Source organism: Suricata suricatta, chromosome 1, assembly GCF_006229205.1.
Source record: "Suricata suricatta isolate VVHF042 chromosome 1, meerkat_22Aug2017_6uvM2_HiC, whole genome shotgun sequence".
Taxonomy (NCBI): domain Eukaryota; kingdom Metazoa; phylum Chordata; class Mammalia; order Carnivora; family Herpestidae; genus Suricata; species Suricata suricatta.
In genome coordinates this window covers 32,793,991-32,820,822 of record NC_043700.1, presented here as the reverse complement: position 1 = coordinate 32,820,822, position 26,832 = coordinate 32,793,991, and the positions used below count along the sequence as shown (strand labels likewise).

The following is a 26,832-nucleotide window of genomic DNA, read 5'->3' as shown; positions in this document are numbered from 1 at the left end:
AAAACAGGCCAAGTCTTTGTTTTGTAATAGTGTACGTAGCTAATGAAATCTCACTGCTGAGCTCTAACACAGTTGATGCGGTCACTGCTTCAAGGAATATAGGACTAAGACAAGGGAAAATAATATAGAACATTAGGAAAAATAAACATGTAACTGAAAAATAAAACTCTAGAGGCAAACGAGTTAACCGTTTACATGGTTTTCACATTAGGTGAAGCGTACAAGAGAGTCTTGTGCCTTTTTTGTTTTGCTTAAACTTCCTCTTGGTTACAAAGACCTCCATTGTATTTCTGTAAGTGCCGTCAGAGGGAGGTTTTTATGAATAGTATCTGATATGTCATTTTAATTGTAGCGATGAACCAAAATATGTTATAATTACGTTAAAATCAACACATGTGCTTATTTAAAATATCACCCACTCCAACATAGGTTTGCTGCCCTTACCCTTTTCCCCCTTAACAATACTCGTAGGTATCTATTAAAAATTACTTCAGTTTTAGTTGTCAAACACCTTAGGTACCTGCGCTCCTCACTCTACACTTTTGGAGACTCCAGCACTGGCTTAGTTCCAGAAGGATTGAGAAGCCGGCTTCTAATGGAGAAAGTGATATAGGAGGTCATTTTGGGCTTTCTTTTCATCTCAGACCAGTCCTTTGTGTGACCTGTGGTTCTCGATCTTGTGCAGATCTCTAGATCTCCAGGCCTTTGAATTCCAACCAAGTCAACACCCGGACCCTTGTATTGGCTTTTGAAGAAAATGGGTCCACTGCCAAGATCATTTGTTTGGGAAAAGACTTGGCAGCGAGCGCTTCTCCTCTTAAGGTGTCCTGGGTCAGGTCTTGCGCCCGCGCCTGACTCTCCCTCGGCCATGGACCACTTTGGTCCTGTTCTTGGCTGTGTGACCGATGCAGGAGCTCCTGCCATCTGTGTGAGCGACTGAATGCTTGAGGTCCTTGAGGTCCCCGTAGGCACGGGGCAGGTGGTAGGCGGGTGGTGCGTGTGGAAAACGTTTAACCTTAGATTTAGGATTAAAGACCAGGGGTGCCTGAGGTGTGAAGTCAAAGCTCTGCTCTTTCAGCTTCTCAGTTGTGGCTGTGGCTTGTCAGTGCCTTTTCTTAACACTGAGGAAGCAGGTTCCCCTCTGCTACTGACGTCTTTGGCAAGGGAGCTTTTAGCCACTAATGAGATGAGAAATTCCTTTCCTGCAGGGAGAAGGCTGTAGATCATCTGTTAGAGAAAAATCAAGGATTTTAGTCTCCAGGGTGTCCCCGAGGGACGCATTTAGGAATGTGCCTGTGGAGAGAAAAAAGGCAGCAGTAATGAAGTGTCCTTTCCTAAACGCTGGGCTTTGAGTGGAATAGAGGCGAGGCATTTATAAGAAATCCCAGAAAAATTTTTCCAGAGGCGTAACTGCTGTACACTTCACCTTTGAAACACTCTTTTATGAGGAAGGACGTGGCTAGCCCAGGTGGAACAATTGAGGCTTGCAGAACGCCTGGTCTGAAAAGGCCTCTTGTGATCATGAAGAATGGGGGGCCTGTGTGAAGGGCACGCTGGCTCCCGGGATATTTCTTCAAGGGTGTTGCCCCTTCTGGTGTTCCACCAGCACTGTGGGGTTTTCCTTTTACGCTGTGGAACTTCTCGTTTTTTACTAATCATTTGTTGTTAAAATAGGATTTTAAAATGTGGGATGTTCCCCTTCCCCCTTTCTTAGGACTTAGCTGATAACAAGATAAATCACAGACACCCCACGTTCTTGCCGGGAACTCTCACAGAAAGAATATGAACCTGCTTGTGGGCTGGGGAGTGGGCTGTTGAGTCCTTTATGTGACAGTGTTTGTTTCTTTTGTCCCGCTCCTGAGGAGGGCCAGCCAAGCCATTGCATGTCTGTCCCATTCTTTCTTTTTTTTTTTTAAACATTTTTTTATTATTGAGAAACAGAGAGAGACAGAACATGAGCAGGGGAGGGGCAGAGAGAGGGGGAGACACAGAATCTGAAGCAGGCTCCAGGCTCCAGGCTCCGAGCTGTCATCACAGAGCCCAACGTGGGGCTCGAACCCACACTCTGAGAGATGACTTGAGCTGAAGCCTGACGCTTAACTGACTGAGCCACCCAGGCGCCCCCCATTCTTAAAGTCTCTTTGCATGAATGATAAAGGGCCCTGTGGTTGCGGAGAGATTTTCTTGGAAGGACCAGTTGGGTAAGAAGCGAGATACCTGATCTGATGGTAGAATATTAACATTTGTGGCTTTTGAGATATGATCAAGTAAAAAAAAAAAAAAAAAGACAAATAAATGAATACACAAAGGGTAGGCTTCCATGTTTAAAAATGCGTTGTTTTTCTAATTTTTAGAGAATCTTAAAATACTGATAACTTGCTATTTCTTTTAGTTTTCACCCATAAGGAGTCTAGCATTGAGTGATTTCAACCATGTCTCCATCCTTATATTTCAGTCAGTTATGCCATCTCGGCATAGCTCCGCAAGCGTTTGGAAGCCCTCTGTTTCTTGTCTCTGCTGTGTAGACTCCCTGAAGGGTTTGATCTGAGGCTCATTTCGTCTCTCAATAAGTTACAGAAAATACGCACAGATCATGGTGTTTTCAAAGACTCATGTATTTTTTATTTCAGAGATTGCATCATACAAGGTTACTTTGTTATTGAGCCTTTTCCACCTCCCTTCAAATGCAAATCTTTATCGTTTGTATTTGTGTGATAGGTTTGGTTACCTAGGAGCATAGCCAGTCAGAAATGTTGAGATCTTCAGTTCCCTTCCGAGAACCATCTGCATGGGTAAACCATGGTACAGATGCACTTGGCAGGGTATCAGCTGCTAGAAGTGGTTGGTATGAAGACTGTAGGGCAAAAATGCGCAGCACGCTGTAAGAATGAAATTGCATGTAAACTCTGGTTACAGCCCAGTAAGGATTACGGCTAACACTCACCCCGGGCTTATTAAGTACCAGGCGCTACAAGTATGAAGTGCCTTAATCTTTGTTGCATCCTTATGAATTAGGTGCCCTTTAGCCCTGTTTCAGAGGAGGAGTCTGAGGCACAGAGAGGTTAAGGAACTTGCCTGAAGTCTCTCAGCTAGTGATTTTAAGTAAAATGTACAGGAAAAAGACTTCAAGAAGATATGTAAAAAGGAATAGTGGTCACATTAGCATGAAAGTTGGGTCCATTAAGAGAAATTAACAAAAATTTTTCTGTAACTAGTGCTCACTTTTTTTTTAATGTTGTATTTATTTTTGAGAGAGAGAGAGAGAGACAGACAGACAGACAGACAGAGTGGGGAAAGGGGGAGAGAGAGAGGGAAACACAACCTGAAGCAGGCTCCAGGCTCTGAGCTGTCAGCACAGAGCCCGATGCGGGGCTCGAACATATGAGCCATGAGATCCTGACCTGAGCTGAAGTCCAACTGAGCCACCCAGGGGCCCTGTTGTGACCACTTTCTAAGAGGATTTCTGTAGCAAATAATACAGAAGGGACCCAGGGTGTTTTCAACCTGCTTTTTCTGTTCTCCCTCCTTTACTACCTCACTTACCAGTTTTCAGGATGGAGTTTGGTGGCTATAGATGGCCTTCCAGTCCTCCTAGAATGGCTGTCTTAGGGGGTAAAAAAAATGACCCATTTGCCACTCTCAGCAGTTCTTCCAAGTTGTTAACAATGGGCAGAGAGGAAGGGTCACCAAGGGGGGCAAGGCTGGCCGATTGGTCATTCTGTAGTCAGAGTTAGGTAATCATGACCAGCTCCTGAGGGCAATAACAAAACTTGTGAAACTGCTTAGCCCGTGTAGAGTACACACCGCAAATGTTTTATAGGCCATAAACATTTCTGTCCCTGTTTGCTCTGCATTGCTTCTAGGCCACCAGGAGGAGAGGCTGGACATTTCACCCATGGAATCACTCCTTTTCAGAACCCCTTTCAGATGTTCTCAACTGCTAACCCCACAGGAGTTTCGGCCTTATTTTTATTCCCTGGGGGAAGACAACAAATGAGTTTTTTAAAAAGGTCTTCATCTACGAAAGATTCAGAGTGTCCCCTGTGCCAGACAAACACTACCTCAGGTGCCTTTCTGTTCTTCCTGCTTCTTCCCTCACCTGAGGCCATAATCCCCTGTGTCTTGATGCTTGGTTACCATGGAGATGACTCATGCCTTAAGTCACGGGTGAGATTTTGCAGGGAGCCGGTTGGGGCGGGGGCCAGTCTACCCTCTGACCCTGGAGTCCAGAGGAGACCCACAGACAGGGAGCCCTGGAAATGAACACTCATGAAAACGCTGACGTGGCTTGTGGAGCCCCAGCGGTCTTCTCTTTCCCGGCCTTCCCCGGGGGCCTCCTGGGTCTAATACAAGTATGCGGTTTTCATTCCTTTTGCTGGAGCCCCTAGGTAGGTGATTCGGACTTGATTTTGCTGAGGACCTTATTTGTGTGTGAGAGCCCTTACTTGGGATGAAACTGTATACGTTAGCAGTTAGCAGGCATTTCTTTCCATGTCTAATGATTTTCTCATGCTTCAAAGTCAGAAAGAAAAGGCCGCAGCGGTTCTAATGGAGCACTTTGTGATGTTTGGTGAGCCAGCTCTCTCTCTCTCTCCCACTGGAGGGTACACCTTTTAGGGCAGAATCTGGCCTTTTCATTTTGTATTTCCAGTGGCTGCTATCTAAGAAAAAAATATATGAAGCGAATCTTGGAAGCCATCATTTCTCTGTACGTGTCTGCCCTGCGGAATGTTTTTGAGGAAAAACATATTTGTTTCAGACATACCATGTTTGTTTTGAGACATACCAGTCAGTCCTTGACAAGTATAATCCCGAAAGCCTGCATTGCTGTGAGACTTTTCATTTCCCGAGAGCAGGACCCATAGCCCCCTCACATTCCGGTGGAAGGCCCTCTGTGAAAACTCTCCATGTATTTGAGCCGTGAGACACAGTGCCTTCTGAAAGCAGACAGGCCCCGAGAACTGGGCACGGTTGGATAATATTAACCCTTCTCAGAATGACTGTCGAGAGGCCCAGGAGATTTGACGATGCGGGTCCAAGCAATAGAAGACATAGAGGAATTTTTCTATTGCTGTTGCCTTGTCTTGTGTTTGATTAAAAAACCCTAAAACCTCACACCCCGAACAACTCTAAAATAGCAGGGCAGCCTGCTTGGATAATGGGCATTTTTGCTTTTGTGTGCCCAGGACTGTCATCCCTGACTGAGGGGCTTGAAGTTTTCATTTTGTACCATTTTGTATGATTTGAATTTTCACCCGATGCCTGTTATTACTTTAGAATATAGGGTTGTTGTTGTTGTTGTTGTTGTTTTTTAGAAGTTTCCTGTCACTTTCTGGGTATTCAGAGATCCTTTTAATTTTCAAAGAACTGGGTTTTTAATTGTAAGTTAAAGTAATTATTTGATTATAGAAGGGATTGTTTGATTTTCTTGATAGGTTGCAGGGATTTTTCAGAATATGGGCTTTAAAACAGACTCACGTTGGCTTTCCTTCTGTACCCTGCCCTTTGGACTAGGGAAATCAACCCAGCCCTGATTTCTGAGATAATTCAGGCTTCCTGGGCCTACCTGAAAGGTAATGCTAGAACACACCCACAGTGTCACCTTATGCTGGGTGGCCACGCTGCGCCTTTGTTACTCATGAACTCTTTCTGGACTTAAGTGAGCTACAAAACAAATGCATAAAAAAGCACTTAAAATCAAATTGGTGCTTGAATGCTGAAACCCACAAACGTGTCTGGTTTGGGATTTCTTAGGGTGAGAGACATTTACGAATCATGCCTTTCATTTATTATTAAATTATCCTTGTGCCACAGATCCCTTGCCTAAACGGGTTGAATTTCGTATTGTTAGATGAAACAATTCCTGCATTCTTTTCCAGCTTTAGTAAATCCAGCACAGATTAAAAAAAAAAATCTGGACATTTTGCATGGGACACTTACCTGTGATTCAGGCTGCTTTTCACATCCTTCAGTAGCTCTGTGGCCGTTCTTGGCAACCCGGTATTTGGTTTGAGGTTTGCCTGTGAAAATACAGGATAGGAACAATTGCCGGAGCGTCTGTTCACACCTTCTAGTGGATTTAGAAGCTCCTCAAGCGGTTCCCACGTTAGTGCCCAGGGGATGAACCTGTGCACAGGCCCCCAGGGAGGAGTCTAGAGGTGGCTGTAGCTTCAGTCAAAGTAAACAGACTGGTTCTGGTACTTTTGGAAAAGGCGGGCTGGGCCCAGGGGCTGTTGATGGCACACTTTGAAGGCCATCTTTGCATCCCCTGCGAGGCTAACAGGGCTGTGTGGAGGCGGTTGGGGAGAAGGCCTGGCTGACCCCACTTCCCTGGGTGGAGAGGTTACACTGCTTGCGGCCGGTGTGGTCATCTGCGCCTCCGTGGTCAGCTTCAGCAACTTCCTCTTTCAGGTGCCTGCAGTGGGTATTTACTGAAGCTAACCGCCCTTCATCACTAGGGTTACTGTGAAGCCACATGACCGTCCGAAGGGAAAGGTAGAAATAATCCTCTGGATGTCTAAGTGGCCGATAAGCAAGCTATTCCAGGCTAGGTCCTGGAAAATATACTGGCAGGACACTAGGCTGGCAGGGAGGGGGTTGTCTAAATACGCAGCTCTCCTACCGTACCCCCCCCACCCTCAGCTGTGGATGGTGGTTTTAAAAACCATAAAAGATTTCCTCTAAAAGTCCAGAATGGCAGCTTACATCATTTTCTCCAATTTTTGGCTGTATTTTTAAAATCCAGCTTAAGCTGTTCTTGATGACTCTGTATACTGGCTGCTATGTGTGATCTCATGATTTCTGGTTGGTGGTGACCCTGGTGGGTTTGCCTCTGTTCCTTCCAAGAACATTTCTTAGTAGTTTTTTTCTCAGTATTTTCTTTCTATGTTAGGACTTCTTAAATGAGAAGCTTAAACCTGCCTCAGAAAGAATTTATTTATTTGTATTCTGAAGTTTATTTATTTATTTATTTTGAGAAAGAGAGCTGGGGAGGGGCAGAGAGAGGGAGAGAGAGAATCCCCAGCAGGCTCACCGCTCTGCACAGAGTCCGACACAGGGTTTGATCTCACACCCTTGAGATCATGACCTTAACAGATTGTGCCACCAGGTGCCCCCCCCAACCCTTTTTTCAAAAAGTTTATTTAGAAAGTATTTAAATTTGGATCTCCTCTCTGTGTGTTGCAAACATGGCCCATGGGAGGTGAGTTAGGAGAGAGTGCAAAGCAGGAATTTTGGAGTAAGAGAAAGGATAGGAGCTTTGGAGAAATGCAGAACTGATTCAGAATCCTGGCTATGCCCCTTAACAGTGGTAAGACCTTGTATGAGCTACCTAACTTGTGAGCCGCCTCAGTGTCTTTGTAAAATGTACCCATTTTACAATGTCTACTGCGTGTCATTCTCAAGGATGTTCCTAAGTGTATACAGTGCCAGGTATATTGTAGGTTATGTCACAGGTGCTATTTAAGTGCTAGGTTCCTGCTTCCTTCTGCCCTTTCCTTTCAGAGTGAGCTAAGGCAGTGGGGCAGGGATCTGCCCTGCGAGCAAGATGGGCTGAGAGTGAAGGAGGAAATGGTGCTCTTTTGAGCAAACCCGTCATTTCCTTAATGTCTATGGCCCTCAGCTCGGCCCTCAGCTTGTAAGTAGGTCACTACAAAGAACATCCCAGTGTGGTTTCTCAGTCTGTGGGGTACTGTTGGGGATGGCTGTCGGCGGACCCTGGATTCAGACTTGTTTGCTCTGTAGTGGTCCCGCTGCCGATCGGCCCACATTCTGGCAGGTCCCACAATGCCAAGGGGAGATTTCTTTTTCTGAAGTTTGTCTTTCAGTTGAGTTGGATTGATACAGTATTTGCCATATCTTGAAGTAGTTTGCAAATGACCCATTGAAATACTTGAATCGTGTTTAAAGTCTTTCCTTTTTCGGATTAGTAAGCTAGGAAAGAATGCCTCCTTTTGACCTCTAATTTTTTTTTTGTGTGGTAAAATATACATAACAAAATTTACCACCATTTTCTTAGGATACAGTTCTGTGCAGTGCATTCACGCTGTTGTGCAACCATAACAATCTTGTCCAGCCCTTTTTTATTTCCTCAAACTGAAACTGTACCCATTAAGTACTAATTCTTCATTCACATCTGCCCCCAGCCCTGGACAACCACCATTCTACTCTCTGACCTCGTAGAAATCAAATCCCACAATGTCATTTTGTGACTGGCTTATTTCACTCTTTTTGGGAAAAAAAAAGTTATTTTATCCTTTTATTTTCGGTTAAGCCCCTGGCATGGACTGTTCTACAAACTCTTTGCTTTTTTTCTGAGATTTATGTATAAATACAGAAGCAAAATACCAGTCATAGGAGATGATTTGGTGGAATATTTATTAATTTTATTTTTAGAACTAGCTATTGAATCAAGATTTTAAGTCTCTATACATTAAGTACAGAAGCAGATCCTATCTTTGCCAAGGGGGATGTCTTCTCAAAAATAAAACTGCAGTTTCTACCCTCATTCCCCACCCCACCCTGTACTCTCCAAGGAAGAGAGCCCAAGAATGCATTTATGTAAGAGTTGGTAGTAGCAGAGAAGAGAGGCCAAGTTAATGGACATTGTGAACATTGTTTTAGGCTCAATTCAAAGGTAACCTCTCAGCCTTTCTCCTTGTAGGTGGTATACCTTGAAATCCAAACCAGGAAAGAAGGATAAAGAGCGAGGCGAAATTGAGGTTGACATCCAGTTTATGAGAAACAACATGACCGCCAGCATGTTTGACCTTTCTATGAAAGACAAGTCTCGGAATCCTTTTGGGAAACTGAAGGACAAGATCAAGGGGAAGCATAAGGATAGCGCGTCTGATACTGCTTCAGCCATCATTCCCAGCGTCACACCCGCTGCCGACAGTGATGATGAGTCTACTTCAAAAGACAAGAAAAAGAAGTCGAAGATCAAGACCTTGTTTTCCAAGTCAAATTTGCAGAAAACACCCCTTTCCCAGTCCATGTCTGTCCTGCCTACTTCAAAGCCAGACAAAGTGCTGCTTCGTCCTGGAGGCTTTCAATCCCGGTGGGAGGATGATGAAAATGAGGATGAGTCCTCCTCTGCCTCGGATGGTGAGTTTTCTCCTCCTTCCTACTTGGGCGTGCATTCTCTCTCTCTCTCTCTCTCTCTCTCTGCCCCTCTCCTGCTCAGCTCACTCTTGTGCTCTCTCTTCCAAAAAAATAAATAAACTTGAAAAAAAAAGAGAAGAAACAAATCCTAAGAGAAAGATTAAAAAACTTTTTTTTATATAGTTTATTTTTGAGACAGAAACAGCACAGAACCTGATGTGGAACTCGAACCCATGAACCGCGGGATCATGACCTAAACTGAAGTCGGACGCTTAACCGACTGAGCCACTCAGGCGCCCTAAGAGAAAGATTTTAATTCAGTTCCTCAGTTACTAAAATGGAGATGATGATCATGCGGGTGGTGATGATGGTTGTGATAGTGGTGGTGATGATGGTGGTGATGATGGTCATGATGATGGACCATCTTGGTTAGAAAGACTCCTTGGGAAAAAAAAAGAAGGAAGACTCCTTGGGCCACGTGGGTGGCTTGGTCAGTCAAGTGTCTGACTCCTCATTTTGACTCATGTCATGATCTCATGGAATGTGGGATTAAGTCCCACATTGGACTCTGCGCTGACAGTGCAGAGACTGCTTGGGATTCTCTCTCTCTGCTCCTCCCCTGCTTGCGTGTGCACACGTGCACTCTCTTTCTCTCTCAAAATAAATAAACTAAAAATAAAAGGCCTCTCTATTTTTAAGCACTCTGGTTTCTAAGAATGCACAAATTCCCATTCTAAAATGTCTGGCTCTGTAACTGATGGACATTAATACGAGCTTACGGAATTAACAAGGTATGCATCCAGGTTTTTTTTTATTAAGGGTAAAATCATGCAACCTTAGAGAAGTCCTGATATTTCATTGTAAATGATCATCAGGTATTTATTGAGGTGCTTAACCCTCATGGGATTGATCCTTCATGAAAGTTGAGGAATCCAGTTCCTTTAACTGTGAATTAACTGTGTGTTTTGAACTTTAGTTTCAAGGAGCAAATCCTTACTGTTGGCCAGATTCTGCCCTGGTTTAATGCAGGGTTTCTCAGCCTCCACACCATCAGTAGTTTGGGCCAGATAATTCTTTGTTGTGGGGGCTGCCCTGTGCACTGTAGGATCGTTAGCGGCATCCCTGACCTCTGCCTGCTAGATGCCAGTGACACGGCCCATGCCAGTTAACCAGAAATATTCAGACACGGAGAGATGGACCCCTTTCCAGTTGTGGACCACTGGTTTAACATCTTGTTTCCTTTGGATCTTTGCTTTTCTTCCCGCAGTCCTGTCTCCCAAGAGAACAGAGAGTGCACCTCCTAAGCAACTGAACCAGATCAATCTCAACCTTCCCAAGAAGGAAGGACTCCCCTTTCTTGGGGGCCTCCGGTCTAAGAATGACTTCCTTTCTCGCTCCAATGTATGTATCAATGGGAACCATGTTTACATGGAGCAGCCAGAAGCCAAGAGCGAGATCAAGGACAGCTCCCCTGCCTCTTCCCCGTCCCCACAAGGCTTCAGGAAGAAGCATTTATTCTCCTCCACTGAAAACCTGGCCACTCAGTCCTGGAAGGAGCCCGGAGAAGGTGGGCCAGTGTCTTCCAACAGACAGTTCTTGGAGTCTTCCACAAAAGACTTTCTGAAATCTATGTCTCTGCCATCCTACCGGCCTCAGGTCAGTGGGGATATTCAGGAGAACATGGCTCCAGTGAGCTTGGAAGTGGCAAAAGAAACCAAGGAGAGCAAGGAAAACAAGAAGTCCTCTTTGCTGTCTCTGGTGACTGGAAAGAAGGACCCGGCTAAGGGCAGTGACGTCGGAAGCCCCCCTGCCGTCCCAGGGAAGGAGAAGGAAGGCAGGATTATGGAAGTCACTCCTAGGGAGGACCAGTCAGGGCCTGACGAAGACCCAGCGAAACGATCGGAGAAGGATACTGTGGCTATGGTCTCTGGACGGGGCAAATCCCTGAACCCCTTCGAGGAAGTGCCGAGCGCAGAACTGGAAGCTGACCGAGAGCCCAGGTCTGAACCCGCACCACCTGCTCCTTCTGCAAGGGCTCTGCAGACCAAAGCCGTCAAGCCTCGGTGAGTCTTGGCCCTTCTCACGCAGGGCCTGCCCCTCACTGCTTGTGGTCATTAGCCAGGTCTACCATCACAGCGCCTCTTGCTTGTTGTCCTGTGGTCGGCGCAGTATGTGACACACCTTTACTGGTCTGAGCTGTTTTTAACCAGCCTGCCTCCCTGCTGGCTCAGCCCTCCCTGCTTGGCTGGCAGTGACGTGTCCCCGCCCCAAGCCACTGCCCTGCCTCAGTACGATAAGACCCCAGTGGAAGGTCACAGGCAGTAGCAGATTAGATTCTGAGTATTGCGAGTTGAGAATACCAGGTTTTGATTGTGATTATATGCAGAACATGTGTGTATTTAAAGTTCTTATCGCATGTATCCGTTTGAGGCAGATGGTCTCCTTCCTCCCTGCACTCTGGCTCTGGTTTGCTGGCCTGAGAGACCCTTGGTCCACCCTTGAGTGTGCCTGAGACAGTCCTTGGAGTGTTTAGGGCGCCTCTTGTTGTGAGAGCCTGGCGGGGGTGCATCCGGAGCTTTCTGCTTTCAGCATGACTCACATTCACATGAACAGTATCTCTGTGGTCAGGGGTGGGGGAGACTTTTTTTTGAGATTCTGCTTACTTTGATTTCAGACATAGACACATACCTGCAGGTCGTTCCTCTTCAAAATCTGTGCCTACTGCCTTGAGGTACCTCTTATACTGCTTTGAACTTTTTAGATGCCTTTTGTTTCTCAACAGAAGACACTGTAAGCTGTTGCTTTTACTGGGAGCTTTTTCTATTTCTGTCGCAACAGCCCCTTGTGTGGCAGATGCGCTTGGTGATCAAAGCGTCCCTTTTATGGGGTGCCCGGGTGGCTCGATCAGTTAAGTGTCCGACTTCAGCTCAGATCATGATCTCATGGCTCGTGGGTTCGAGCCCTGTGTTGGGCTTTATGCTGTCAGCACAGAGCCTGCTTCGGACTCTCTGTCCCCCTCCTCTATCTGCCCCTCCCCACTCATTCTCTCTTTCTCGCTTGCTCTCTCTCTGTCTTTTGCTCTCTATCTAACCCCCAAACTGAATAAACATTAAAAAGTTATTTTTAAAGTGTTCCTTTTATATGTTTATTTAGTTTTGAGAGCGAGGGAGAGAGAGAATCCCAGGCAGGCTCAGCAAGGAACCCAATGCGGGGCTCAAACTAACAGACCATGAGTTCATGACCTGAGCCAAAACCAGAAGTTAGATGCTTAGCCAACTGAGCCGCCCATGTGCCCCCTCCTTCTTTAACTTTTTAAGATATTGCCCCAAATATCTCCTTTGGATCACCTTTGGATCACCTTTATTTTTATATGTTTTTTTTTTGTGTGTGTGTGTGTGTGCGCGCCTCTTCTGATGCATCTGCAACTGACCTGCAGATTTTATTTTGTCCTTTTTGCAGACTAGAAGTGTCTCCAGAGGCTCAACCCACAGCCAGGCTTTCTTCTGCCCCTGACTCTCCTCTCTTTTCTTCTGCTCTTCTTTCCACCTCTGGCCACACACCTATCCCTGCTAAATCGGGGCATGGCTCAGAGACGCTGTCCTCTGAATCTCCTTCTGGCTTCTTCTCTTTCTCATCTCCTGTAGTGGCTCCCATTTCCACATCCACGCCGGTGGAAAGCTGGCCTTCCACAGCCCCGGGTCAGGCTGGGCCCGAAGAACCTTCCTTGCTCCTTAAAGTGGAATTGCAAACGGAGAGTGTAACCCAAGTTCCAAAGACTGTTTCTTGTGCCTCGGGGTCGCTTTCCCAACAGCTACCCACTCCAGTAGGTAAAGGGACGGAGGATTCTCCAACGAGGAAGACCAGTGAGCTGGGCCCAAGGAACACCATCCGTAACGACTCAGCAAAGTGTCTCCTGAAGCAGCCTGAGATCGAGCCCCGAGACCTGAGGTTGTCCCTGTCAGCACAGGCCTCTGTCCCATCATCTCAAGAGACCCAAGAAGTGACATTCCCCCTTTCAGCCGCAAGTGGCGGGACTGAAAGCCCAGCTGGGAAGCCTCCGATGGGGGAAGACACAGTCGTCTCGAGTCCATCTGGGTCTTATGAGGAGAAGAGAGTGGAGGACGGCAGAACGTCCCCTCTTCAGATGGGAGAATCGGTCCCCGCTCTTGGCTCTGCGATGCAGACACACGAGGGCCGGAAGAGAGTCAAGAAGCGGGTGTCGTTTTCTGAGCAGCTCTTTATGGAAGAGGAGTTAGAGAAGTCCCCTGGGTCGCTGGGAGAGGACGAAGGGAGCCCCCAGGAGCCGCTGCAGGAAGGAGCCACTGCCAGAGCTGGATCAGACGGGGAGCCTGCTGGGCCTGTCTACACAGAGGGCTCCGAGAGGGGAGTGGCCAGTCGGGCTGAGCCAGCCTCCACAGCAGACCTGCCTCCTCTCCCCTGCGGAGAGTCTTTCTCCGAAGGCCCCTTGGGTGAAGCACGCTTGGGGAAAGACGCTCCCCTCTGTGGGATCCAGGGAGACCATATGCTCATGGCTGAGAATCAGAGCAAAGCCAGTGACCATGAAGGTTTGTTGTCCGAGCCCCTGGGCGGCCTTCACTCTCCCCCAGGGGTTAGCTCTCCAGTCCTGGCTGACCTGGGCTTAAGCCTTCCTTCCATTCCTGAAGTGGCATCGGATGACGAAAGAGTGGATCAGGTTGACGATGATGGAGATGGAGAGACCGTGCAGGCGGCAGCCGTGGGAGCAGGGCCTTCTCCCATGAGTGTGCCACCTGCCTGTCCTGATTTGGAAAGGAGGCCGAGGGGCGAGGTGGGCGGGTGGGAGGTGCCTGCAGAGAGCCCGCACCACCCCAGGGCCGAGGTGCCCAGAGCATCTGTTACAGCTGCTTCTTCGGAGCCAACCACAGCTTTGGGGATTCATAAATCGGATCTTGGCAACAGCTCACGCTCGGATATACAGCGGCTGGGTCCTGGCAGTGGCAAGAAGGAAGAGCTGCTGGGAAATGGGAGGCCAAGCCAGCCTCCAGAAACGGCCCCGGATCCTCCTGGATCCAGCCCCTCCTTTTCTGAGACCTTTCCTGCTACGCACTCTCTCCCTAGCTACCCACACGCTGACACTCACCACACCAGTACAGCAGAATCTCAAAAAAAAGCAACAGCAGAGGGCCCCGCTGGTAAAGTGGAAAGTTCTGGCAAGAGGAAGCCGCTTCTTCAGGCCTGGGTGTCACCCTCAGAGACACATCCAGTCTCTGCTCAGCCGAGCGTGGGAACGGGGTCAGCCAAGCACAGGTGAGAGTCGGGGAAGCTTGTTTTTCTGGGAGCGATGCGCGCCCCCCCCCCTTTGCTTTTTGCCTGTAGAGGTCATGGCTCTCTAACCGCACAGATAGCCTGATGGTACTTGCTGCGCATTTTGCTGGCAGGGCCTGTTTTCAGAGGGGCTTGCCCTGTGGGGAGGCCCTCCCCGAGACACTCCCACGTGCGTAGGGAGAACATAGTGGCAGTCTTCTAAGGTAGTGTTGGAATAGTTCTGCATGGTCAGCTTTGGGGCTCGCAAATTGCAGAGATGTCTCGTGACCAGTGTCTTCCTAGTATCAGAAGCCAGCAGAGATGGAGTGGTGGAACCTACCAGGGTTGAAAGCTTGCCTTAAGCACTGCCCGATGTGAAGCCGGCATGTTTGTTCTGAACTCTTTCTTGCTTTACTGTTGAGGAGTGGAAGGCTCTGTAAGGTCTCACACGGTACAATCCAAGGCTGTTACTACCTCAGTCTTTAATGGTGTCCTGACATTGATAATGAGACCAGGGGTCTCATGAGAATGTCAGGTGGGTGGGCTTTGACTCGCCTATGGCTGCCTTGTGCTGACTGCTCTCATTTTTACAGAGCACTGGGGTGCATTGGACTGGGGGTGTGAAGAGAACATATCACCACTCTGTCCCCTTGTCCATCTTGCTGGCTGCTGTCCGTGAGATGGACAGTTTCTTAGTTTTCTCATTTCAGAAAGGTCTAAGGATCCTATCCCTTTTTCTCTTTAGACTTCATCCCGTGAAGCCAATGAACGCAGCAGCCCCCAAGGTTGCTAATTCCAGCTTGGGCACTGCCACCATCATCAGTGAGAACTTGATCAACGAAGCCATGATGAAGGTATGTCTTCTCTAAGAAACAGGCATGCTAGTTAGGGAATCTATACGAAACCCGTTTCTAGAGTCACCATTACATACACCTCCTTGGGTAGCAGGTTAACACCAGGAGCGACTTAACCTTACGTCTGTGTCTTTGAACAATCTTTGGAAGCCGCTACACTTTCCATTGGATCATTACTTTTCCCCTTAACAGTGGTTGAGACTGTTACTTCTTTTTAGTGAGAAGAAGATGTCACTCACCATTCAAATTAGGTATTTTCATTTCCCCATGTATCCTTTCTTATCTTTTGGCAAGAATGTAAAATTCCTGGGGTTGTAATCATTGCACAGATACACTTTGCTGAAACTTTATTCTGCAGTCATTTCAAACTTAACACAAAGTTGCAAGAATAGTACAAAGAACTCTTATATACCTTTCATCCCCATTCACCAAGCATTGACTGACATCTTACCACATTTGCTTTGTCATTGTCACCCTCTGTCTCCCCATCCCTGTCCATTCTGTTTTTGTATATACATACCTTTTTTTTCCCTGAAGCACTGGAGGGTAAGTTGCCTACCTCGAGCCCTTTTTACCTCTAAAATACCTAAGCATGTAATTCCTAAAAATAAGGACATTTGATCAAGATCAAGACATTTAAAATGGACGTAATCCTCTCTTCTCCTCTCTAGCCCAAATTTCAGATCCACCTGTTGTCTCGTTAGCGTGCACCTTCGTTTTTCCGTTTATCTTTCTAGTGCGGGATCCGGTTCGAGATCTCTCGCCCTTATGTTGCCATGTCTCTCTAGGCTCCTTTATCCTGGATCCCCAGCCTTTGTCTTTCAAGACCTTGGCATTTTCTAAGACTTCAGGTCAGTTGTTTTGTAGAATTCTCCTCAGTTTGGATTTGTTGGCTCAAACCCTCATGGTTTGGTTGGGGTTATGCATTCTTGGCAGGAATTAACCGTGCAAGTCGTGTGTCTCTGCTCCGTGCGTCGGATAAAGAGGCATATTGTATCCACTTATCCTGGTAGTGGGAGCGGCACCTCGGATGGCGTTCTTTAGACTGGTCCACCAGCGTCTCTAGGAGACCGTTGCTATTTATCCCCTTTCCAATCAGTAAGAAATTTGTGGGGAGTTAATTTCAGACGACATAAGTATCCTGTTCCTCACCAACCTTTCATTCTCAGGCTCTTGTATCCACTGATGAATACGTCAGTGGCCAAATGGTGATTCGCCCGCACAGAGACACCATTTGGTTCTCTTTTTCATTTGGCGATGTATCTAGTGTATCATAAGCAGTTTTGTATGTTGCTACTTAATTATTCTCTGAAATGGTTATACCAATATTTACTTAGCCTGTTCCCCGGTTATTGGATATTTGGGCTGTTTTCTGTGTTTCAGTGTGAATAATGTCATAGTCAACAATTTCTTGCCCAAAATTCTTCCCCTTCTTAAGCTAAGTTTCCAGGAAGAATGTTGCTTGATGTAGAGGATCTCTTCTCTTTAAAAAGCTTGGCTAGGGGCGCCTGGGTGGCTCAGTCAGTTGAGTGTCCGGCTTTGGCTCAGGTCATGATCTCACGGTTTGTGGGTTTGAGCCTCGCATCAGGCTCTGTGCTGACAGCTAGCTCCGAGCCTGGAGCTGCTTCTGATTCTGTGTCTCCCTCTCTCTCTGACCCGACCCTGCTCACACTGTCTCTCTCTCTCTCTCAAAAATAAATAAGACATTAAAAAAATACATTAAAAAAATTAAAAAAAATAAAAAGCTTGGCTAACTTTAAGAAAACAACTCCTGCCTACAAATCAGACAAAACCAACCCCCTCCCCTACCCCCCAGATGATCTCTGCTTTAGTGTCTCCATCCTGCCCTTTCTGGTTCAAAAATCAGGAGGATTTAGAACACTGCCTTATTGCAGACCTCTGGTCTTTGACGCATTGTCATGTGAGCTGGAGGAGAATGATTTACCGAGGAGCTGGTGGGCAAGGGTGTGCTGCGTTTCAAATATGTGCAGAGGAATTTCCTGACTGACTCCTGGGGTAGTCACTGTCAGTAGAAATGAACTTTATTTCTCTATTTGTTCAGGGCATCTAGAGAAGTGGCGTTCAAACAGAGATCTTATAGTCCTGTGCACTATAAGACATTAAGTTGCTTTTTCTGTTTTTATTTTTTATTTTTTAATTTATGTTATAAAGTTTATTTATTTTGGGGGGGGTGGAGCATGAGCAAGGCAGAGAGAGAAAGAGAGAGGGGGAGGGAGAGAGGGAGGGAAAGAGAGAGAATGAGAATGAATCCTAAGCAGGCTGCATGCTGACAGCACAGAGCCCGATGCAGGGCTGGATCCCATAAACTGTGAGATCCTGACCTGAGCCGAAATCAGGAGTCAGATGCCCAATGGACTGGACCACCCAGGCACCCCAGTTTTTTGTGTTTTTATTATTATTTTTTTAAGTTTATTTATTTTGAGAGAAAGAGCAAGCAAGCAGAAAGGACAGAGAGAGAATCCCAAGTAGGCACCACACTGTTAGCGCAGAACCTGGTGTGGGGCTTGAACTCAGAACCACGAGGTCATGACCCGAGTTGAAACCAGGAGTTGGATGCTTAGCCAAATGAACCACCCAGGTGCCCCAGGTTTTGTGTTTTTAAAATAAAAACTTTTGGGGCTCCTGAGTGACTCAGTTGGTTAAGTGCCCAACTTTGGCTCAGGTCATGATATTATGGTTCATGGGTTCGAGCCCCATGTTGGTCTCTGTGCTGACAGCTTAGAGCCTGAAGCCTGCTTCAGATTCTGTGTCTCCCTCTCTCTCTGCTCCTCCCCTGCTCACTCTCTGTCTTTGTCTCTCAAAATAAAGACATAAAAAAAAAAAACAAAAACCTTTTTTGCTCCTGCCTCCTTTACTCCTGCAAGCATTTCTAAAGTGCTGGTGGATTGTTAAACCTCTGCCTTTATTACACCTGTGCCACCAGGAGCTGGGCTAAAGGGTCCCTGAAAGCTAGAGATCGGGGGTTCAGGTAAAGAGGCTGAGCAGTGTAACACATGGTCGCTGCGAACAATTTAGCACCTTCCAGCCGCCTCGCCTTCTCTTCCCTTTACCACATGCTTCCAGGGCCAGTGGTAAGCAAGCATTTTCAGAATTAGCCGTAGCCAGCATGCTGTGCCTGGTGTGTTTCAGCCCTAGCCTAAAACTGTTCCGTGACTCGACCAGCGCAGCCTGGCTGGCTTCATGGGCGTGGAGAAGAGGCAGCGCTTATCTTCCTGGAGTTCACACTATTTACCAGGAAACCAGGCAAAAGAACAGCCCAAGAGGGACAGTAATGAAAACCAGGGTCGGGGAGCAGCCTCCCATCATCCCCTCTTCCTTTTATCCTGGAATGCAGCTGGGCTCCAAAGAGAAACAAACACCTAGCTGTCGGGAAGTGAGCAAGACCCTTGGCTCCCATTTTATTTATTCTGCAAAGCTCATTTAATCGGGCTTATCTCCTGGCCCTGATTGCGAGAACAACTTGCCTTAAAACAAAGGCAACTGCTGCTTATTTTGCTTATGATTTGTAAGCCCCACCGCCGCCCCTCTGGCTGCCTGCAACAAAGGGTTTGGGCCTGGACCATGCCTCGTAAATACTCTGAGTAAATACGGAAATTTTCCTGGAGACTGTTATTGGCCCTGCAGATAACAGATGCTTTGTAGTAAGCCGTAAATAATATTTATAGAAGTAACCACTCTGTGGAATGTTGCAAAGTAAGACAGAGGTTAGGGAAAGAAATTGAATAGCTGAAGTTATGAAAAGATGGCTGAAACATTACTATAATGGCTTTTTTTTGTGGGGGGTTACTGTTTTAGGGCCTCCATCCTTTATGGATGATTTAAAACTTAGGAGTTCATAATTTACCCAGGTGGCTTGATCACTTCCATTTAAAAATAATACAGTCAGCTAGATCCAGAAATCATCTGTCCTATTAATATGGAAAAAGTTGGACACAGATTTGAATATACATCATTATTATTATTACAACTATGGGAGAGGGGATCCAATGTAAAAATCCTGCCAGGAAATATGTGACAGTGAATGAACAGGTATTTTCTTTGTACCTCTTCTCGCCATGGCTCTTGCTCACTTTCTGTAATGCTGGATTGTTTTGCAATTTTTTTAATCACATGTCTAGGATCATGTAATGATTTCACAGTCTTACATTCCCCTTTGGATTATGAAATCCAAACTGAATAGCTATTTCACAGTTTGTAAGATATGAAGTATGCATGCTCTTTCGGTCCTATGGGTCATATTTCAGGAAACATTTTAGATATATGACCAAAGATTTCGGCTCAAGCACTTTAATAAAAATGTTATGTATAATTGTGAAAACAGAAAACAGACTAAACACCCAGCAATAGAGAGATGAGTAAAATATAATGAAATCTTAAACATCCATTAAAAAAGTGATTTTTGCTAAAATTTAATAATGGGAAAATGCTCATGAAATAATACTTTTAAAATGCCTTTAATCCATATCTGCATGATGCTCAAAGTTGGAAAACCACAAAGAAACCCAGAAAAAAATAGGCCCAAATGTTATGTGTTGGAATTACAAGCAATAATTTTTTTCCCTCTTCTGTATTTGAGATTTTCCATTATGAGGGAATATTCCCTTTCAAGTAAAAAACAGAATCCTATTATTTGGGGGGAAATTTAATTTTAATTCATGTCCAAAGTCTAGTTGACCCGTCAGCCCATCTCTGAGGTTTGTCTGATCTCCTGTGTGCCAGTGGGCTCTTGGCCGTCCAGCTCTCTGGACACTGAGCCCCTGAGCCTTCTTCACGTGTGAGGCACTGTGGGGACTGGGTGTCTATTCTCCAGGGGCCCCTGCCTGCCCCTCCCTCCAGGGGACAGCTTCTTCATACTTCTGTCCCACAAAGTGTCTTACAGAGCATCTTACACGATCTACAGTTTTTAATAAGTAAAACTTATATGACAGAGTTATGATCTAAATACTCCTGAAGACATATTCTTGGCTATCATTTCCAAAGAGTATTTTTTTCTTGATAGAATATATCAATAGACATGCTACTAGTTTTTTAAAGATTGTGATTTTTAAACACCTGGGCGGCTCAGTTGGTTGAGTGTCTGGATTTGGCTCAGGTCATGATCTCACAGTTCATGAGTTCAAGCCCTGCATTGGGCTTGCTTCTGTCAGTGCAGAGCCCACTTTGGATCCTGTGTGCCCCTTGCTCTCTGTCCCCTCTCCCCCTGCGCGCGCACGCGCTCTCTCTCTCTCTCTCTCTCTCTCTCAAAAATAAACATTAAACTGTGGTAAAAGAAACATAATATAAAACAAGCATCTTAAGCATTTAAAACTTAAAAAAAATTTTTTTTTAATTTATTTTTATTTTTTTATTATTTTATTTTTGAGAGACAGAGACCGTGCGAGCAGGAGAGGGTCAGAGAGAGAGGGAGATACAGGATCTGAAGACAGGCTCTGGGCTCTGAGCTAGCTGTCAGCACAGAGCCTGATGCTGGACTTGAACCCATGAACCGTGAGATCATGACCTGAGCTGAAGTCAGACCCTTAACTGACTGAGCCACCCAGGTGCCCCTTAAAACTTTTTTAGATTATTTTTTAAAATTCCAGTGTAATTGACATATAGTATGATATTAGTTTCAGGTGTACAGTGTAGTGGTTCAACAACTCTATGCATTACTGAGTGCTCATTACGATAAGCATCACGCATTCACCCTTACCATCATTTACCCCCCTCTGGTAACCACGAGTTCTCTATATTGAAGAGTCTGTGGTGTGTGTGTGTTTGTTTTGTTTCTTAAATTCCAAAAATGAGTGAAATCATATGGTATTTGTCTTTCTCCGACTTATTTTGTTTAACATTATACTCTTTAGATCCATCCATATTGTTGTGAATGGTAAGGTTTTGCTCTTTTTGGTGGCTGAATAATATTCCATCGTATATGTATATCACAGCTTTTTTACTCGTTTTTTTTTTTAATGTTTTATTTATTTTTTTTGAGAGAGAGAGTCACCGAGCGTGAGCAGGGGAGGGTCAGAGACCAAGGGAGACAGAATCTGAAGCAGGCTCCAGGCTGTGAGCTAGCTGTCAGCACAGAGCCTGATGTGGGGTTCCAACCCACGAACTGAGAGATCATGACCTGAGCCGAAGTCGGATGCTTAACCGACTGAGCCACCCAGGCGCCCCTTTACTCATTTCTCTATTGAGGACACTTGGGCAACTCTGTAGTTAGGCTATTGTAAACCAGGCTGTAATAAACATAGGGGATGCATGTATCTTTTAAAATTCGTGTTTTTGTATTCTTTGGGTAAATATCTAGTCGTGGAATTACTGGATGGTTCTAGTTTTAGTTATTAAAGGAACCTCCGTGCTATTTTCCACAGCGGCTGTACTGGTCTGCGTTCCCACCATGGTGCGTGAGGGATCGTAAGCATGTGTAAGTGTACAGATCGGTCGGGTTAGTACAGTCACATCACACAGCCAGTCTCCAGAATTCTTTTCCAGACAGACCTGCAACTTTCTGGCTGAAGGTTGTTTTAGAATTAGAGATGGAGCGATTGAGGTCCAGAGGGATGTATGCCTCCAACAAGGTGGAAAACAAAAATGACAAAAGGATTAAGGGTGAAGAAAGGTCATCCAACATCTCACGTGTTTCTGTGCGGCCTGTGATGGGCGAAAACCTGCCCTGCATGTGGAAATGTTGGTGTGGGCTTCCAAGCCAGTGGTACAAGCCCTGGGCTTCCCTTCTGAGCCAGGACAGGAGGGGCAGGATCTCTCTCCTATTTCTGGCTAGTGTGTGGGCAGCTTATATCAGAGGACTGAACAGGGCCTTCTATACATTTTTGTCGAAGAGTAAGTGATCATTCTCCTTATTTATTTATTATGCTTTAAATTTATTTATTTATTTATTTTGAGGGAGAGAGTGAGCAGGGAAGGGCCGGGGGCGGGGAGCGGAAGAGGATTCCAAGCAGGCTTCGTGCTGCCAGTGTAGAACCTGATATGGGGCTTGAACCCACGAACCTTGAGATCATGACCTGCGCCGAAACCAAGAGTTGGATGGTTAACCGACTGATCCACCCACCCAGGCGCCCCATGAGGATTCTCCTCCCGACTTGGCTTCTTGTGGAAGGTCATCTCTTCACTCCTAATAAGTGAAATTGACCCTCAAGGTGCTGAAACCGATCGCTTCCAAGTTCTGCAGGCAAAATTGTCCCGAGGTTGCTCTAGGAATTTGTTTCTTTAAACTCCTAAATCTCCTGGACTGCAAATTTCAGGAGATGTTAAGTTGTGTCTACCTCCCTTCCCCCCCCCCCCCCCCCCCCCCCCCCCCCCCCCCCCCCCCCCCCCCCCCCCCGCCCAACTGGAGACTTGGTATGATTGGTACTTATTATTCAATCCTTAAATAGTGTTTCCTCACCATTTGGGCCTGGTCACTTTGCAGTTGGACTCCAGTCATCCTGTGTTCACAGATCTACAATTATTGCATTCCTTTCTTTCTTTCTTTTTTTTTTTTAATTTTTTGAGAGAGAGAGAGACCGAATCTGAAGCAGCTCCAGGCTCCAAGCTGTCAGCACAGAGCCTGACATGGGCTCTAACACCAGAGCTGTGAGATCATGACCTGAGCTGAAGTCGGACGCTCAACCAACTGAGCCACCCAGGTGCCCCCCAATTATTCCATTCTTAAAACCGCAAACTTGGAGTCTAGTCTGGAGGTTTGTAGCCTCTGAGCCAAGAATGGTTTTGACATTTTAAAAAGGTTCTAAAACAAGTAAAACCAAGCAGAACGATGAAGAAGAACAGGCAACAGCGGCCATATGTGGCCTGCAAAGCATGAAATATCTACTCTCTACTCCCTGGTCCTTTCCAGAATACTTTGTCAACAACTGGTTTTCCACCAGAACTGGAAGCACGGCCCCGGAAGACTTGGACCGCTACGAACATTTTCCTCTTGGGGCGCCTGGGTGGCTCAGTCGGTTAAGTGTCTGGCTTCAGCTCAGGTCATGATCTCGTGCTTTGTGGATTGGAGCCCTGTGTTGGGTTTTGTGCTCCCTCTCTGTGTCTCCCTCTCTCTCTCTCTGACCCTCCCCTGCTTGCGCTGTCTCTCAAAAATAAATAAAAAACATAAAAAAGAAAAGAACATTTTCCTCTTCTGTATTTCTTCTAGTTGTTTGACTTCTTTGCTGACTTTCCCACATTTTCTCTTCCTCTCTCCCCTCCCTCTAAAGAAATACAACCCGTCGGACCCTGCCTTTGCTTACGCACAGCTAACCCACGATGAGCTGATCCAGCTGGTCCTCAAGCAGAAGGAGACGATAAGCAAGAAGGAGTTCCAAGTCCGTGAGCTGGAAGACTACATTGACAACCTGCTCGTCAGGGTCATGGAAGAAACCCCCAACATCCTCCGAATCCCGGCTCAGGTCGGCAGAAAGGCGGGAAAGATGTGAATCGTTAGCCCATGGCACCGGGACTTCTTTGTGAGTTTGTTTCCACCGCTCCGGAGGTCAAGGACTCAGTATGCCTGATAACCGGCCCACAGGCTCAAAATCGCTATCTGTCTCCCTCGCGTGTTATCTGGCAAGAGTCCGTTCTACCAGTTGAAACCAGGTTAATGATTACAATGAATCTTTTACTGTATGTTCCCAGGGTTTTATTTTTAAATGCCACCGTGCCTTTGACTATACTGTAAATATTTTATTCTCTGATCAGAGACGTGGTCATAACATCTGCTCCTGGCCCAGAGATTCACATGGCACAGGGGATATTCATGTATTTAACATTGGGACAATGTTCTTTCTTTGATGCTGAAATCTAAAAATATGTGCCCCTCCCCCCAAGTCAGTAAAGCATGGGGTGAAAGGAGAAGGCCCGTGTGGTTGATGTTGAGTTAACACACTTGCTTGGCTTTCGAGTAGCTCAGCATGGTTCTCTGGCACTACATTTTGATACTGTGTGAACTTCCGGCTGCTTCCACTTGGGCTTGTTGATTTGACTGAAGCAGGGGAGTTCAGTGCCTTGTAGACTTTGAACAAGCTGCCTTTTCTAAACATCAGCTACCACTACTCTCTTGCCTTACAATGTGCTCCTTATCAATGCGTAGGGCCTGTCCTAGAGACGTGAGAAGTAGATTAGGGAATTAGGGAGTCACTTTGCACTCATTTAATGGGGTTGGTCAAAGTCTCATGATAGCCGGGTTCCTGCTGGCTGGAGTGGCCTCCTCGGAGCCTGATAAGGGATGAATGACCCATGCACTTGCTAAAATGGTTCCGCCAGGTATGGAATGATTTTAGTAGGGCTCCTTTGGCCTCTGCTTGGCCACCTGCTTTCCTCGGCAGTACTTCCTGACATTTCTCCTGCCTTATCATAAAATGATGAAGAGCAAGAAGGTAACACTTAGTTTTAGTTTGCTGTATTTTTAAATCTAGGAGAATACCCATATATTTTTTTTAGCCTGGGACATGCCTTCACTAATAGCACCCAGTTCCGGTCCTTCAGATAGTTTCATTGTTTGGAACCTAAGACTAGAATTCGAATATTTCTGTGTTGGTCAGTTTCCTCTCATGGTTGTGACAGGATCTTATCAAATCTTGACCTCTCTCCTAGGGGAAGAATATCGCCCTGCTAGCGCGGTGGGCGGGGCTTGAGGATTTGGGGTTGGGATCCCTTCTCTGTCCTTATTCTATGGAGGTTAAGAGGCAACATGATTTTGGCAGCGGAACTCCTTTTCAGGATTGCGTTTGCTGCCATGTCAGTTTTCTCGGAGCACTTTAATCTGAAGGATGATGCTGTAACTTGATTTCTCGAATTAGCTTTTAATGATCTTTAGCTATTTTATTTAATACTCTCTTACAGTCATGGGGCCCACTGTAAGCCTCTCAGATGCCTTGTATTTTGTAGTGCTACGAAAACCATATATAAAGAGAACCATATATTCCACTTGAACTCTGAAAATGTATATATTTGTTCTGCAATATATATTTTTTACTTAATGTATTTTGACTGTGATAACCCCTGTATTGGGGGCAGGCGTGGTCTGAATTGCTCCTTGAAGGGCTGGTGTGGAGACCTGCATTGCTCACGAGAAGTGATTGGTCTGGAGGTCATCCGCTGCTAGGACCTCGGGTACATAAGTGACTTGGTCAGTGTTCGAGAGGGACGTCTGGGGAGAGGAGTGACTTCCTGTGCTCTCAAACGCCACTTGGGAACTCTGGAGAATGAAGGACAATTTACTTCAAGGGTGTCTGGGTTCTACCCGTGCTGGAAAAACCCCTAATTCATAGCATTCCTGCACCTCCCAAAGTAGGTCACCTGGAGGTCATTAGTAAATGTTTTCAGGACCCTACTTTGGGGGAGAATTTTATCTAGGAAAAACGTTAGTCTGCTCTGAGCCATTAGCAGGGGTCGGTGAATCAGAGCATCAGAGCTCCTCTAACTGGCTCAAGTTGGGGGGGGGGGGCGGGGCACACACCCATGTTCACAGGAGACTTGGGACCCGCCTCCAGCTGCTGTAAACGCTGACCCTGCCGACGGACACTGTGAGGAAGCTGGGGAAGCCAGAGCAGCCCTCCTCCTGGCCTTGCCCGGCTGCCTCCAGAAAGAGCAGCCAGGACTTCCGGGAAGCATCCAATTCAATACCAAACCCCTTGCAGTGAACTGCAGTTGGAGGTCAGATTCCTGAAAAGATGTCAGTCCTTTGCCCTACTGCTTGCTCTTATCTCACTGCTCGGACCTTGACAGGCTTCTTGGGCCTCCGTCTGACTCCCGTGTGTTAGCCACCTCAGGTAGCAGAATGGAGGAGCAAGAAAGTCTGCCCTTTGCCGCTCCTGAGTGGAGAGGCGTGTGCACGGATGGGGGATGGGCGTACGTGTGCAGTTTCCAGCTTTGCTAACAAGCGGGCGCTCGAAGGGCAGAGAGGAGGGAAGATCTATGAGGCTCAGCCACTTGCTGTGTTGAAGGCCAGAGGCAACCTGCTGTTCAGTTAGTCAAGATCTTCCCTCCCTGGGTCCTTTTTCCCAATTGACCTTTTTATTTTCTTTCTGAGAACTACTAATTAGTGATCCCTCAAGGCTGAAAGATTAACTGCCGTAGGTGGAGAACTTAACCTCCTGCTAGTCACATCAGCCTCAACTCTGCTTTCTCTTTCCCAGTGAGCTACTAACTTGACCTCTTCCTCCCTCTGATTGAAGGATTGGGTGCCGCGTTTTTGGATTATAAACCTATTCCTACCTTGTTACTTCAGGAATTTTTAGCTTTGGTTTTGTTATTAAGAAGTAACCTAAAATTTCTACAACACTAAATAAAATGGTACTACCTTTCAAAGATTTGTGTCTGTACTTTTGTGTGGGTGCAACAAAACTGTCTTCTATCTTCCAGAAAACCGTTCTTGGGGAGTGAACAGTGTTCTCACCCCCATGAGGGTCTCACACCTGGATTCCTGTGGCTTTCACCTTGCCTGCTGCCCAGAGGTCCCAATGCCCTTTCTCCTGGAGAGGATGGGACATCTCTGACTCCTTCCCTACAACATGCCCCTCAACGTGGCCTGCAGGGACCGTGGCACTAACCAGAAGGACATCATTTGAATTTTCTATCCCCACTACTGAAA

General features: G+C 46.4%; 1 protein-coding gene and 1 long non-coding RNA gene across 4 annotated transcripts in view; one reads left to right on the top strand and one right to left on the bottom strand.

Moving 5' to 3' along the window:
- Window positions 1–26,549, top strand: part of RAB11FIP1 (RAB11 family interacting protein 1) — a 32,486-nt gene extending 5,937 nt beyond the window's left edge. The window contains exons 2-6 of one of the 2 annotated variants that reach the window (XM_029936138.1): window positions 8,663–9,105; window positions 10,370–11,165; window positions 12,562–14,388; window positions 15,131–15,239; window positions 23,459–26,549. In XM_029936138.1, coding sequence (XP_029791998.1) covers window positions 8,663–9,105; window positions 10,370–11,165; window positions 12,562–14,388; window positions 15,131–15,239; window positions 23,459–23,677 — 3,394 coding nt within the window. In that variant the 3' untranslated portion in view covers window positions 23,678–26,549. The remainder of the gene's footprint in view (window positions 1–8,662; window positions 9,106–10,369; window positions 11,166–12,561; window positions 14,389–15,130; window positions 15,240–23,458) is intronic. The other variant, XM_029936139.1, reaches the window with a different exon arrangement.
- LOC115288659 lies at window positions 2,616–6,448 on the bottom strand. Of its 2 annotated transcripts, none has more exons than XR_003907133.1 (4): window positions 6,322–6,448; window positions 5,941–6,020; window positions 3,544–3,751; window positions 2,616–2,879 (listed from the first exon to the last, which is right to left on the bottom strand). It is a non-coding gene; the product is annotated as an uncharacterized LOC115288659 (long non-coding RNA). The 2 variants fall into 2 exon arrangements; XR_003907131.1 differs by having other exon boundaries at window positions 6,327–6,448.
- Window positions 26,550–26,832: the final 283 nt, after the last annotated feature.